Source organism: Xiphophorus couchianus, chromosome 11, assembly GCF_001444195.1.
Source record: "Xiphophorus couchianus chromosome 11, X_couchianus-1.0, whole genome shotgun sequence".
NCBI classification, from domain to species: Eukaryota; Metazoa; Chordata; class Actinopteri; order Cyprinodontiformes; family Poeciliidae; genus Xiphophorus; species Xiphophorus couchianus.
In genome coordinates this window covers 30,638,196-30,652,588 of record NC_040238.1, presented here as the reverse complement: position 1 = coordinate 30,652,588, position 14,393 = coordinate 30,638,196, and the positions used below count along the sequence as shown (strand labels likewise).

Below are 14,393 nucleotides of genomic sequence, written 5' to 3'. Positions count from 1 at the left end.
TAACAAATTAAGTTATTTTCCAAGTTAGTGTATGAAAAAAAGAGTATGTTTTTTATATCATACTGAAAATGGTTGGATAAACGTTAACCTATTTATTGAGATGTCCAAGAGCAACATGGTGAACCATTTGCTCACCATGTTTAAAGTGCAATATTTTTCATACAAATTACTATTTTTGATTAAAATGTAGAGTAGTCAAATTTCCCAACTTCTTGTTATTGTGTGGCTTTGTTCTCATATTGCTATGGATTTCTCCACTGTGTGTCTGCCTGCCAGGAGTCGTTTCTCTGGTGTCTCTCTCTCTGCTGTCGTTTGAGCGGTACGCCATGACGCTCAGCGGCTCCCAGCTCAACTCCTCACATTATCGCAGAGCCAGACTCTCCGTAGCGTTTTCCTGGCTCTACTCACTGGCCTGGACTTTACCACCACTGCTGGGCTGGAGCAGGTCTGTATTATCGCTGTATTTAACCCAGCAGTTCTCACGTTACACCACATGTGTCAAACTCAAGGCCCGTGGGCCAAATCTGGCCCACCATGGCTTTTTATGTGGCCCTAAGATTCTAGACTAAACACTAAGTGAGCTTAAATATTATGTTATCAATCAAATCGATGCAGTTTTTATCTGTTTACTGCCAAATTATACCAATCAGTCCCTCCAGTTTTTTGAGAATTATCATGGAAATTAAAACAAAATCAGCAAATCCCCACACTTTTTTGCACTAGTAATTGTCATTTTATTGCAGATTTTTCTCAAAACTTGTCAAAAACGTTCTTACTTGTACTAAACAGTTTTAACTGATGTCAGCTATAGTCCACAATATATACAGCTAGTAACGAAAAGCTGCATTTATCATCATAAATAAGCGCATATATTTCCAAGTTAGTACCACAAACATTTTTATTTTATTGCAAAAAAAAATCCCAGAAAGAATCTGTTGTTTTGTTTATTTATTTTGAATATTATTTTATTAAAAGTTTATTAGAATTTAAAGTTCATGTGTACTTGCACTATTATGCCATTATCATTTAAAATGGTATCAAAACAATATGGTTTATCGCAATATTTATCACCCAGCAATATTTGTAATTGCGGCAGGTTTAGAGGCAGATTGTGTTTGATTAAACTAAATACAAATCAAAAAACTGTCTAATGGACTTTCAGATTGGTGATTATCTGGTTCCTAACATACCCGTCTCTTAGCAGTTACGGGCCGGAGGGTCCCGGCACCGTCTGCTCCGTCCAGTGGCGGCGCCGCTCCGTCACGGCCCGTTCCTACATCATCTGCTTGTTCGTCTTCTGCCTCCTCCTGCCTCTGCTGCTCATGTTCTTCTGCTACGGCCGGATCTTACTGGCGGTCCGAGGCGTGATGAGACAGGTCTGCTTAGAACTTGACCTTTAACTTGTTAAAGGTCAAGTTCTGGTGAATTGAAGGAATCGACCTTTCCTTCAATTCACCAGCGGTGGTTCGTGTGTCACCAGGCGGCTGGTATCAACAGGTCGCAGGCCGAGGGTCGGATCCTCCTGATGGTGGTCGCCATGGTGACAGGTTACCTGCTGTGCTGGACTCCATACGCCGTTATGGCGATGCTTGCCTCGTTCGGACGGCCAGGAGCGGTGCCGCCTGCAGCCGCTTTGATTCCCGCCCTGCTGGCGAAGACCAGCACCGTTCTCAATCCGGTCATATGTGTGCTGCTCAACAACCAGGTAAGAGAGCACAAGTGTGTTTGTTGTAATCATCTGTTGGGTGCTTTGTATGAAGCTAAATTGGGGCCATAAACTTTGTACAAAAGAAAAAAAAAAAAAAAATTGTAACTGAGCAAAAAGATTTGAAAGTGAAAAAAAAAGATTTGAAACAAAAAAAATTTAAATAAAAAAAGATTTGAAACTGAAAATAAAGATGTGAAACTAAAAGATTATTTTGAAACTGAAAAAAGTTTGAAATGGAAAAAAAAAGATTTAAAAGAGAAAAAATAAGATTTCAAATTTAAAAAACATTGAAACTGAAAAAATATTTAAAACTGAAAAAATAAGATTTGAAACTGAAAAATTATTTTGAAATTCAAAGAGTCTGAAACTGAAAAAAATATTTGAAGCTGAAATGTCTTGAAACCGAAGAAAAAAGTCTGAACTGAAAAAATTGTTTGAAACTGCTTTTGAGATTCAAGATCTTTATTTTTTTAAGTTTCAGATTATTTTTCTTTTGAACTAACGTTATGGCCCCAATTTAGCTCCATACATTTGGCTATAAATATTCATGCTGGAAGGAAACTGGAACATTGGTTTTGGTATACCCACAGTATAATGCTGCCACTTCCATGTTCCACAGTGGAAATTGTGTTTAGGTGCTCTTCTCTGTTTTGAGCTACATTAATGTTTCCATCAACTCTGAGCAGCTCCACAGCATGATGCTGCCATCACCATAGTTTACAGTAGAGAGGGGTGAGGTGTAGAGTTAATTTTAAACAAAGCATTTTACATGAGGGGCACATGGTTCAGTTTTGATCGTGAGTAAACCAACATACTAAACAGAGGTCTTAGAGGAAATAATATTTAAATACTTTTATTTTGGTTCAAGAGTTTCTTATTGCAGTTCAAAAGGAGAATCTCTATTGGAAATCTGTTCTTTATCAGACAAATGATTGAACAGCGCTCTGTTATATTCAGTTTTGGATTTTGTTTTATAACCCAACCCTGCCACCATATTTTCTCCTGAATTATATTTCAACCATTTTGTAATCCAAAAAGCTCAGATGTGTGCTGTGAAATAAGTGTCAGTTAAATCTTACTAAACCCAATCATTGTTCACGTCTTGAAATGTTTCTTTCATACGATGTAAATTGTCTTGTACCATCTTTACTGTCTCTACAGTTTCTCCCCTCATTGTGCTTCTCTCAGTTCTCCAGATGTTTCCTCGACATGATCAGCTGCAGTTCAGAGGATTCTTCAGCCGACGTATCGAGCAGCAGAAGCAACTGGACTCAGAATATGCCAACAGAAGAGCCAAACACGGACCCTGCTTTGCTCCCATCCACAGACCATAATGTTCAGCTACCTGTGCAGGTCTAAATGGCTCACAGTGAAACGTAACAGCACAAAGAAGCTATTTCTGTTGAGCTTTCTGCCACTCATTTTTCTTAATTAATCTAGAAGTCAGAGGTGCTGTGTTGTTAAAGCACCACAAGAGGGCGCTATGGACAGAAGAAATAAGTATAATGCTGTGTAGAAAGATGATTGTCTTGTAATAAACCATCAAAAAAAACCTGATGACCATTCAACCAAAATAATTTATTAAGAAAATAAAAGTACATTTTGAAAAATATATACAGTCATTATGCTTGACAACCACTGACTGAGCTGTTAGTGAGATATTGGTCTGAATATGCATTCACATTGCAATGAACTTGGGAGAAAAGTTGAAACACTGTCAGGTAGAACGTGATGGGATGTGTCAAGAATCTGTGGAAAACAGTTCACTGTGAAGAGCTGACATTTAAAACGCAAATTAATCCGGAAGTCCACCAGTCTTCACACTTGGAAACTGTAAACAAGTCTCGAGAAGAATTCAATGTAATCGCAGCGCCGCAGTTCTCCTTGTGAGGCGAGATAACAGCTGGAATGAAAGTCTGTGTTCCAGGTGCGTCCGTAAGGCGGCAGAGAGCTGCCATCTTTAACTGGGATGAGGAGAGTCTGCTGCCGTTTTCTCTCTCTGAGGGAAGAACAGAAACATTTCTCACTCACGTGAAAAGAAATTTAAAGAAAAAAAACGAGAGAACATGCAGTTGTCAGAGTCACGTTGCTTCTTCAGCAGCAGGAATTTAATTCATTTTAAAGAAGATTATCCTCAAAGCTGGTTTTGACCAAAGAAGATTGAGGAAGTAATGTTTTAATTATGTGATTACATGTAGATTTATTTCTGAGTCTAGACACATAGTAGACAAAGTTGTCTCATTATAGTAACCAAATCTGAAAAGAACTGTTTATTTTCCAAATAATATGACAGTAAATGTAAAAGATATAAACTCAACATTAGCTCTATAAATTGTCCCAGAATTTATTGCAATAAACAATAATATTGAGACCACTTTCAAATAATATACTGGCCAGTTTTATAATATAAATCATTTACGTTCACCCTCGCAAAGATTCAAGGATCAATAAACGTTAAACACTAATGAATATTTAACGCTGGAACTGGAAGACATTTTACATATTGACAATAAATGAGTAAAACAACAGAAACAACAAATAAAATCACGTTTCATAAATCATGCAAATGGAAATTATTGAGCTCACTTTAGTTTATCTTGCGATAAATTGATTTATTGCTTACTGTAACAGGTCTATTTACAACGTTTCAAAAGAATGACCAGCAACCACATATATGAGTACAAATAAAAAACACAAATAGAAAAAAGGTCTACTTTTAAAAAGAAACAAACCAACAATCCTTTGAAGTCAGGGTTACTAAAAGTGTTGAAATTTATAAAGAAATTTTAAAGTCACAATCATTTATGGAAAGAAAATAACATATTTAAGGATAAAAACAAAATCCTCCTGTCCCTTACCTGCAAGTGGTTAAAAGGAGACGTGATGGGATCTGCTTTTGTGTAATCAGGAGGGTTGGCGTGCGGATTGTAGCCCAGGCGAGCGAGCATCGGGGCGATTTCGGCCATGTCGTCGATCACATTGCTGGGAATGTTTCCCACCCACTTAGAGAGGGCCTCCGTGTTCACTGGCTTCACCACCTGGTCTGTGGAGCGTTCAACCCTGTTCACACACACACGCACGCACACACACACAGGTCAGGTTGGATTTGGCCATCAGCTTATGGGTCTGACAGGGCAAAGGTGAAACTAACCAGGTAAGTAGAGAAAAACTGAATACACTTTTTAACAGGGTCTGCAAACATAAAAAAGTTCAAACCAAACAGGAAATAAAAGAAAAAATGGTAAAAACTTTCAAGAGTAAAAATCCATAGTTGCCCCCCCAAAAAACACGTGTTAGATAAACAACAACAAAAAAAAGAGAACAGCTTTCTTCACACACTCAGGTCAGGTGGCATTTGGCCATCAGGTGCATTTACATGAAAGGCAAAATAAACCAGATAAAGAGAAAAAAAACTGGACACGCTTTTTAACAACGTCTGCAAAACTTATTTTTTAAAGATTTGTAAAGTCAAAGTAGCAACTCAAATCAAACAGGAAGTTAAAAAAAAACAATAGTTAGCTAAAAAAAATTACCCGTGTTAAAAGAACAAAAAAGAAAGTTGAGAAGGAATAAATAAAATTAAAGTAATAAAACCCATAAATGAAATGGAATTTCACTTTCCATGTCACTTCAATTTAATATGTGCATCTAAATTGATGCAAACATCAAAAATAAGAGCAGAAAACAGGTTTATTTTGTAACATCTTTGTGAAAGGTTATGAAACATCTGTGTAAGTAAATGTTGCATAAGTAATGAAAAATAAGAGAGCTAATTCCCCCTGAATGTGGCCTAATTCCTTTAAATAACAGATTTGGTTTTAGCATGGTACGGCGGCCAGATTCCCACCAAATCCCCTGAACGGCTGCCCGGCAGAAAGATGCTCCGCTTGAATGACAACAAGTGAACAAAGCAGCACAAATGAAGTCTGCTAGGAGAGGCCGCCAAGCTGAGCTTGACCCTGAGACGTTAGGCTGCTTTAGAAGAAAACTCTGGCAACACGGCGGCTCAAGATACAAATCTCCCTCCCAACCTCAACTGCATTTTAATTCAAAACAATTCTCTAAAACCAAACCCACATAAATATATAATAGACATGCTTGAACATTTTTTACAACCTAAATATTGTAACATAATGCCTAAGCATGAAACCTCAGTGGTTATTGGTTACTGATGGGTCATCATTCTGCACCAAAATCAATCACTCTACAAATAGATAGCAGCTGACACAATATGCACCAGTGATGCTTGTAATGTGTTATTACAGTAATTTATCAAACCCAAGGTGCAAAAGAAAGGGTCATTTTTTGTGGCAAAGCTAAGCTTGGTCCAAACTGGGTCATGACACATGGAACCGTAATTCCAAACAAAGCCACAAAAGATAAGCTGAACAGAAAAGAATTGAGGTATTACAGAATAAAAGCTCAATCTGATTAAAATATGGTGGTGCGCGATCCTAATAGCTTTGCATAAAGAAATGACTGCAAACCTCAAAGAGACAGAAGCTTTGTTCCAGACATGTGATGGTGAAGATACTTCCACAAAGACGTGAGAGACCGATGAGGTTACATGGAAAACAGTTTATAACAGAAACTACAACTAAAGGAAGTTACTGAGTTGTGTTCCGAGTTATTCACACACATCTGATAATAAAACCTAAGATCCAGAAGTGCTTTTTAAAAACTTTATAATATATAAACCTTTGCTTTTTTTTAAAGTAAGTAGCACTTAACGCACTGTTACACAACAAAAGATGGTTGCTATCATGTAAAATTTTATATTGGTCACATAAATGTATGTTTTAGCTCTTACAAAAATAATTTATCGTATTTAAGTTTATAATTTGTTAAATGAAATCTGCACTTGTTTAAATCTTGTGTTTCTTGTGAAAGTGAAATGTATTTTCAACTTCTTGCAACAATAATAAAAAAACAGCAAAATCCAGTTATTCTGAGGAGACTCCAATGAACTGCTTAGACTGACATGTGTGGGAATTTAAATTATAAAGAAAAGATGAGTTTCTGTGCTTTATCAAAAATAAAAACTAAAGTCAAGATAAATGTGTAATGTGGGTTACCTTAGTAAAAATCACATTCAGTTCAGGAGTTTTGAATCATTTATTTTGAAATGTAAACTGACAACAGATTTAAAAAGCTGGAAAAAAGAAAAATATATTAAACCAGGTTGAAGTTGTTAATCCCAGAAAGCAGAAATGTCCCACAGCTGCATGAAGGAGAGGAAACAGCTGCCTTATTTTAATTTGGTACTTCAAAATTTGTACACTGTGGGAAAAGTACTCCATGAAAATGTGAGTATAAACAATCCTGTTTCTTCTCCTCAGCCCTACAGCCAGTTGTTTATCTTGACTTTCCTTGTTACAGAAAATGAAAGACCTGTTGTCTTCAAAATGCGGCTACACTTGTTCTTTTTAAACATGTCTGAGTCTTACTGAGTCACTAATTAGCAACTCTTATTTTTAGATTTTTATCCACAAGTTTAAACTTTTATGGCCATTTCACACGTCTACACACAACTTCTCACAAGAAGACCATCAATGATGCACAAACAGCTTCTGGGCTGTTTTTTAAAACGTTTTTAAGTTGAGGTTTGGCGATATCTGCCTCTGAAACTTTCGCTTGAGTGCCCACACCAGAAGTGAAGCACTTTTTATGCAAAACTACATTTCAAGACTATTTAATTCACAAAAGAATATGGTTCTAAGTGAAATATTTGACAGAACATACTTGCATGATGAGACATGTCAGAGTTTGTTGCATTAACGTGTCAAATACTCACCTGGACAGCGAAACGCCACCAGCCTTCCCAATCAGCTCTTCGTGATGCAGCACCGAGGAGTCCCACTGCAGCTCCAGGAAATGAAGCAAGTCCCTCATTTGCTGCTCTGGGTGGAGAACCAGCTGCTCGTATCGGACAGGTAAACATCGTGTTTCCCCCACCGCCTGGCACTGGCTGAACATGGCCTCCACTGCACTGCTCCACTTGGTCAGACAGTCTCTGTAGCTGCTCAGATCGAACCCCGAGATGGTCACCTGAGACAAGCAGTCAATAAAAAAAAATAATAAAAAAAATGTTCACTAAAGATTCTGCTTTGCTGTGAGAAAACATGGCTAACATTGTTTCACTCTCCCACTCTAACCACTAACAGAGAGTGCAGCATCAGCACAAATTTGTGATGTGCCAGCTTGGAAATATGAGCCTGCAAAATAGAAGCCATAGAAGAAGTTTTCCAGCCCCGGTGAAAATAAACAAGGAAGAAAACAAGCTTACCTTGCGAGATATCATGGAGTGGACAGTTGCCCGTCCGTCTCTCAACATGAGGACAAACTTGGCTTTGGGGAAGATGCGCGCCAAATAAGACAGGGACTTCAACGCAAATGGGTCCTTGTTGCAAAGACGAGCTGCAGGCTCCCCATGGCCGACTATCACCTGGAGTGCACACACACAACACGATTCAATACAGCCATGAGATTTAACTACAACCCTACAATAAAGTAGCTATCTGCAAACTAACCTAACCCAAATATCAGCACTGTATAAATACCTCCACAATCTTTTGCAAAACTATTTTCTCCTACAGTTGGAGGAAATGAAATCTGTAAAACTCTTGTAACACTTGAGATTATACAGTAGTTTCATGTTCCAGCAGGGCAATGATCCTAACCACAGCCTGAGCTACAGCAGAACCAATTAACTTAGACCATTAAATGTGTTAGAAAGGTTCTGATAAAGTCCAGAATTAAAATAAATTTTGGAATCTGTGGAAATACTACAAACATATGTCCAAACATACTTTCCGCACAGCCCGACTGAGTTTCTGCAACTTTGCAAAGTTGTGCAAAGCTGACAGAGACGGAGAGATTTTGCAACGTCAGACTGAAGCTGGGCTGAACACTAAGGCATGGTACAGTTCTGAGATTTAAAGAGGCAGTACTACGTGTTTTACAGGCACATTATGCCATTTTATAGCATAATCAAGTAACTATGCTACATTTAGCTGTTCTAACAATGCTGTATATATTAAATATGACTTGAAAGAAAATGCCTTGATATTGGCCCTATCTCTTTAAAAACTCCTGCTCTTTCTGAAACTCTGCTTTCAGGAAGCCAACACAACATGGCTCCTCTGTTAACTCTTTGACAACATTTTTACCAGTGTTGCACTGACAAGTAGCTCCTATAATGAGCTCAGCAGAGGCGAAGTTCCACCAGATGTTTGCCAATTGCTGATGGTTAATCTGAAGGAGCTGAGTGGGGGAGTTGGAAACTTGGAAGCTCGGAAACTGCAGTTCCCAGAAGGAGCTGCAACTTGAAGGTGGAGCTAAGACCAACCAGGCGTTTTGCACAGCTGAATGGTTGCCATGGAGATTAAAGGATTTCTTAAACATGCATGAAAGAATCAAGTCAATACTCCAGGTATGCTTTAGATAAGGGGATGACATTAGAACATACTGTAACGTTGAAAAAAAGTTGATTTTACATGACACTGCCCCCTTTTTAAAAGCCACATTTTCACATAATTAAAAAAAGTCTACAACTCTTTCAACACATTGACGTTGTGCTGAGGTAATCTTGTAATCCAATATGTTTACAGACACAAGGGTGTTTGAGGCTCTCTTGTTTGAGACGAAACGTTCACCTCCAACAGAAAGGCTCGCACCGCTGCGTCCAACACCTGGTCAGTGACGCCGGCCTCGTCCAAGCGTATCCTCTCCCTGACGGAGCGACTCCAGGTAGCCCTCATAGCCAGGAGGCGAGGGATCACCCTGGTCTCCTCTCCGCACCGAACGGCGCTGTGCGCGTCCAGCATCACGCGCATCAGCGTGGTGCCGCTCCGAGGAAAACCCCCGATGAAGATGAGGGGTGTGTCTTCCGGGAAGTGCGGCAGACTCTGATTGCCCGAGGCCATGTTGAGCTCCATCCAGTGGTAGCGGTGGCTTTTCCGAGGGCAGTCTATAGTGTTCATGCCCAGATAGAGCAGGGAGGCGGAGCAGAGGAGCACGCAGCCCAGCAGCATGTTGGTTCTGCCTCGCATGGCTGTTGAGGTTTCTTTTGGAAATCAGGAGCACATAAAATAAAACTTGGGTGGTGTAGATGGATTCTGATGTGAGAGAATCCACGTCTTAAAATTTAACCGGAGTCATTTAGACATAATTAGATCAACAGAGAAGAGTCCAACAGAGATGAGTGGAAGTGAAGCTAAAGAAGCTGCAGGCTGGGATTCTTCCTCAATCCTCCACAGCCGTCATGGCGCGTTCTCCGACTGCAGGGCCCAAACCTGCCGCCGACCACAGTTAGCCACGTCGCCTAGCCATGACTCCAACCTAAAACACACACAGAGACAGATTTTACACTATGAGTTTGAATAGTTTTATCAAGACTTTACCTCACACCCTTCTGAGTAATCCAGCAGTTTTTAATTATGCAATTTACAATTCTAATAAAGAGCTCTAAAACATAGCCAAAGCATGAGTAAGTTATTACCCACTTGCAGGGAGTCGTGGAAACCGTTGTTTTGGCAGAAATACTGGAACACTGTTTCTGAGGGGCTGAAATGAAGCTAGGATTTTTCTTTTCTTAAAGCTGCTATTTTGCTGCTTCTGGCTGTCGAGCCATATCAAAGTTCACTGCGGCAGGCCACAACACATCCGAAGCTACCAATTACAAATCCGTCATGTTTTCCTTCTCACTGACAAATTCTGTCAAACTCAAACACTCAGTAATGCCAGTTTTAGATCAGGTTACTACTTACAGAGTAAGACATCCTGCAACTTCTCCATTTCATTTCTGCAATGTGCACGGAATATTTCTTGATGTAATCTACATCCCCCTACTAGCATGGAAAACAATTTACTAAAGCAAGTCAAGAGTTAGTTTTTCTGCCATCTTTTTCAGACGGAAAGTGGTGAGATTCTAACATCTGGATGCCACGTGGAGCTAAAGGTCCCTGTGCTGCCTAAAAAAGAAAATCTCTGGCCATCAGATCAAAAACAGAAAACATCTGGATGAGGCTAGAGGTGAGGCCTTATGAGCCCTTGGAGTTTTTAATGTTTTTTTTTACTTTTATTCAACATGCAACTAACATGGATTTGCTAGGCAAGTTTTAAATAATTTTTCCTTACTGAATTTCACTTCAATCAATCATTTTCTGTCCTATAAAATACTTTAAATAAAAATTTATTAAATTCTAAACAATTTAACTACAGATGCTATTATACACAAGTTGCTTGCAGATAATTGCTCTTCAGAAATGTAACTTAAAGCTAAATAAAGGCCACAAAGTTACACCCCATGGGAGTAACACAATAGGAAAAGGGTTTCTGTAAAGTGCAATGACTGTGAGCAAGTACAATGTGTACAAACAGGCTTTTAAAAAGCCACAAAGTCATCTGATCACTAAATACCAACAAACAAGACCAGTTAACCAAACAGTGATGACTTGGGATCACAGGTTGCAAACAGGTAATGGTGTAAGTGGTGGGTGGTAAACAATTTTAAGAAAACAGGAACTAAGAACTAGTGGTAGAAGAGCCGACTTCCTGGAAATGTTCAAATGGGCAAAACAACCCTTTAAATGTCCTTTTATTGGTATAACCTAAAGGCTAAGAACATAAATATATTTTTTAATCATAGGAATCTGTACAACTGCAGAGTGCAGCAAGATTAGATCTGCAGCTTGACAGATGCATATTTAAAGAAATAAATTTGGGTTTTTTGTCAGAGCAAAGGCATGCTTTAAATGAAGACATGTACTGAGCATAGTAAGAGTAAAAAAATCCCCTGTGTTTAATTTTTTTTTAGTTTGCTTCCATAGATGCTTATATAGTTTATTAAAGCATTTGTATTTTATTTTATTGTGTGTGCAACAGTACTATTTATCAGAAATTATTCAAGAAAATAAACCAATCCATATAAAGGCCATGCTGTTTTTTCATTATAAAAACAGTTTATTTCTTCCTCAATTGATCCTGTCATATACACATCTTAATAAACAAAGGAATCCCAAGGCGTTTTGAAAAGTGTGGAAAATTATATGATCAGATTAGTTTTTTCCATAATTGGGTAAATATGGAGAACTAAAATGAAGTATGGAAAAATATTCCAATGTCTCTCAATGTCAACGTGATAAATACAGGGATCTGTAATCAATCCCTACCATCCATCTAATGCACATACTGTATGTGATAATGTTCCTGCCTTGTTAATTCTTTCGTCACTATCGTTTCCTTCAACCCCATAGACTAAAATAGTCATTTTCCTTCCTTTCTACATTCTTTCCTTACAACACTTCTTCTTTCCCACACTCTGTTCTGCTTCCTTCTTTTCATCAAACACCCACTTACAACAATCTTTGTTTTCCCATCAGAATCCTATTTTCTCTATTCCTTTTTACAATCGGTTTCTTGCATCCTTCCAATCAATTTTCCTTCCTTCCCGTCAGTCTGGTGTTTGCAGGTTCCGTATTTAAATTCAGACGACTATAGAAACATCTGCTGCTGAGACATGAAGGACTTCTGTTTTAAAAACAGATGCTGACAGTAAGATATGTCAATAGCGATTTGAAGAAGCGTCCAAGTTTTAAATGAAACGATCCCCGGAACCCGAAGCCCCAGGCCCAGCAGCTACACACATCTGGTCTGGTTAAAAATCCCCCTTGACTGCGTCTCTAAAAAATTCAGCAAAGAACCAGGTGAAAGACCTGCCTGCAAACCCACCTCTCTCTGCGCCATTTACCCTCTACTTGCTGTGAACAAACTCATTCTGTCTGAAGCCAACGGCTGTTTAAAATTAATAAACATGTCAACTCACCAACGTCCTTGAAACTGCCGAAAATTCGAAGAGAAAACCGACAAGGACCTTGATCTAAAAAAAAAAAAACTAAAAAAAAACGCCCGATACACACGGCGGTCCTCACGAGAATTTCCCCGTTTTTCCCCCCTCGGTTATTAGCCGCTCCACGTCACAGCAGCGATATTAACAACATGTTGGCATTAAATGAGAGAATAACTCGACGTTTCGCTGCTTATCACCGGCGGAACTTTTATAGAGAAGTCGAGAAGCCTTTTGCGGTTGAAAAGGGGAAAAAAAAGACACACAGTCGACACGAGCAATACGGAGCAGAGAGAACTCGCCTCTGATTGGGTAGCTGCAAAAACTGGGTTGTAACACTGTCTGTGATTGGTGGAAGCGTTAAAGGGTTATTCCGCTTCTTTGACAGCTCAATTTTTTTTCTACCACTGGAGACTAAAATTACTTTACCACATCGATTGGTTTGCTTTCAGCGAAAGCCCACCGGGGAAATTTAATCACAGTGAGGGATTTACTGGAGGTTAAAGCCGCCACGTTTAATTTAACCATCTTTTCATTAGCAACAGATATTTGGTTTGCTCTTAAGTTACATCTTATTGAAGAATTAAAGCCCTGTAAAGAAGGCCAAGTGTTACCAAAACATTTAAGCAACGTTGTGAAAACACAATAAATAAGACATCAAATAAGCACTTCTTAGATAAATAATGAGGCACAAATAAGTGAAAAAGTGTTTCACATAAAATAATAAAATAGTGGCCTTTTTTAGTAACACTGGATGACAATAACCATGCATCATAATATTTACAGACATACAACTGGTGGTAGACCTATGCTGTCAAAAAGACAAAATGGCTGGACCAACCAAGAGAACATTAAGTCAATAACACATTACTGCTGCTTTATGTTAATGCACTGAGACTGAGTATGAAATAGTTTTATACTACTGGGATTACATGAGCTGCAGCCAATCTATTAACCGTGTGCATCCCAGTCTGTAAACTCTGAACAGCGTTGCCACTGCTGTGGTGCTGTTTCCTGCCTTCATTTTGACCTAAATCCAAAGAAATGAAGGGTTTTGCAACTCAAGGTTGTATCTGAGTCACCACAACCACCACAAAATGCTGTGAAGAAAACAGGAAATCGTATTAAATGTCACATTTCATAAAACAAAAACTAAACGAAAAACAAAAGATACTTAGATAAACTCTGAAATGTGTTGTGATTTCTGGACGATATAAGTTTCACCAACTTTATATTTCTCAAAAACATACAATAAACAATGCCTTGTAAAAGCATACATTTTATTCATAAATATTAATGTATATTACTGGGAAGTACACTGAACTGGTATAATATATGTCAAAAGCTAAAAAGAAATGCTTCACACCAAACCATGCTTATGTTATAATAGTCCAGTCAAAGTCCACCCAGTCTGACGTAAACGCAGCAACTCATTTGTGCTTCCCTTAACATAAAATAGTAAAATCTAGTGAAGCGACAAACTGAACGAGGAGCACAAACTGCAAGGCACTAGAAACAGCAGCCTTTGGTGAAATATTTTTCTCTCTTTTTCTCAAGTGGAGCTCTGGTTCTCTGCCACTGACCTTTCTGAAGCGTTGTCTCCGTATTTCTGTCTTCTTATTTGTGTCCCGTGGAATGTTGAAAGGTTTAAGAAGGCTTAATGAGGTCAAATCAGGCTAAACCCTTGGTTTCAAGTGGCAAACACGACTAACTTCTTTTCCTCTGCGCTTCCTTGTACTGCTCAGAGCAGTACATTTAAATGAAATGAATAGAAGAAACAGGATGCCTGAATGGTGAGAGACTCGGTTCTTATCAGTTTTGAACGAAACCTAAAACCTA

General features: G+C 38.7%; 2 protein-coding genes across 7 annotated transcripts in view; one reads left to right on the top strand and one right to left on the bottom strand.

Annotated features, from left to right (window-relative positions):
- The window catches only part of LOC114152941 (pinopsin-like), a 14,381-nt gene extending 10,932 nt beyond the window's left edge, over window positions 1-3,449 (top strand). For 3 of the 4 annotated variants that reach the window (XM_028031113.1, XM_028031117.1, XM_028031115.1), the window contains 4 exons: window positions 277-445; window positions 1,202-1,376; window positions 1,481-1,705; window positions 2,897-3,449. In XM_028031113.1, coding sequence (XP_027886914.1) covers window positions 277-445; window positions 1,202-1,376; window positions 1,481-1,705; window positions 2,897-3,067 — 740 coding nt within the window. In that variant the 3' untranslated portion in view covers window positions 3,068-3,449. The remainder of the gene's footprint in view (window positions 1-276; window positions 446-1,201; window positions 1,377-1,480; window positions 1,706-2,896) is intronic. The other variant, XM_028031114.1, reaches the window with a different exon arrangement.
- On the bottom strand, window positions 3,266-14,393 carry tpst1l (tyrosylprotein sulfotransferase 1, like). 3 transcript variants are annotated; one of them, XM_028031119.1, is made up of 6 exons: window positions 14,138-14,393; window positions 9,364-10,048; window positions 7,995-8,153; window positions 7,503-7,756; window positions 4,567-4,768; window positions 3,266-3,707 (listed from the first exon to the last, which is right to left on the bottom strand). In XM_028031119.1, exons 2-6 carry the CDS (start codon window positions 9,757-9,759, stop codon window positions 3,669-3,671), a joined length of 1,050 nt encoding a protein of 349 aa, XP_027886920.1. In that variant the 5' UTR covers window positions 9,760-10,048; window positions 14,138-14,393; the 3' UTR covers window positions 3,266-3,668. The 3 variants fall into 3 exon arrangements, with proteins under 3 accessions (XP_027886920.1, XP_027886919.1, XP_027886921.1); XM_028031118.1 differs by lacking the exon at window positions 14,138-14,393 and adding an exon at window positions 12,534-12,840; XM_028031120.1 differs by lacking the exon at window positions 14,138-14,393 and adding an exon at window positions 10,213-12,507.

What these genes read in the sequence shown, in the direction of transcription:
- tpst1l (XM_028031119.1), bottom strand. Translation starts at nt 9,759, where the DNA reads ATGCGAGGCAGAACCAACATGCTGCTGGGCTGCGTGCTCCTCTGCTCC. An exon ending in ACTCCATGATATCTCGCAAG is followed by an intron (nt 7,757 to 7,994) that starts GTAAGCTTGTTT and finishes TGCTTGTCTCAG; the next exon opens with GTGACCATCTCGGGGTTCGA. An exon ending in GGTGGCGTTTCGCTGTCCAG is followed by an intron (nt 4,769 to 7,502) that starts GTGAGTATTTGA and finishes GTGTGTGAACAG; the next exon opens with GGTTGAACGCTCCACAGACC.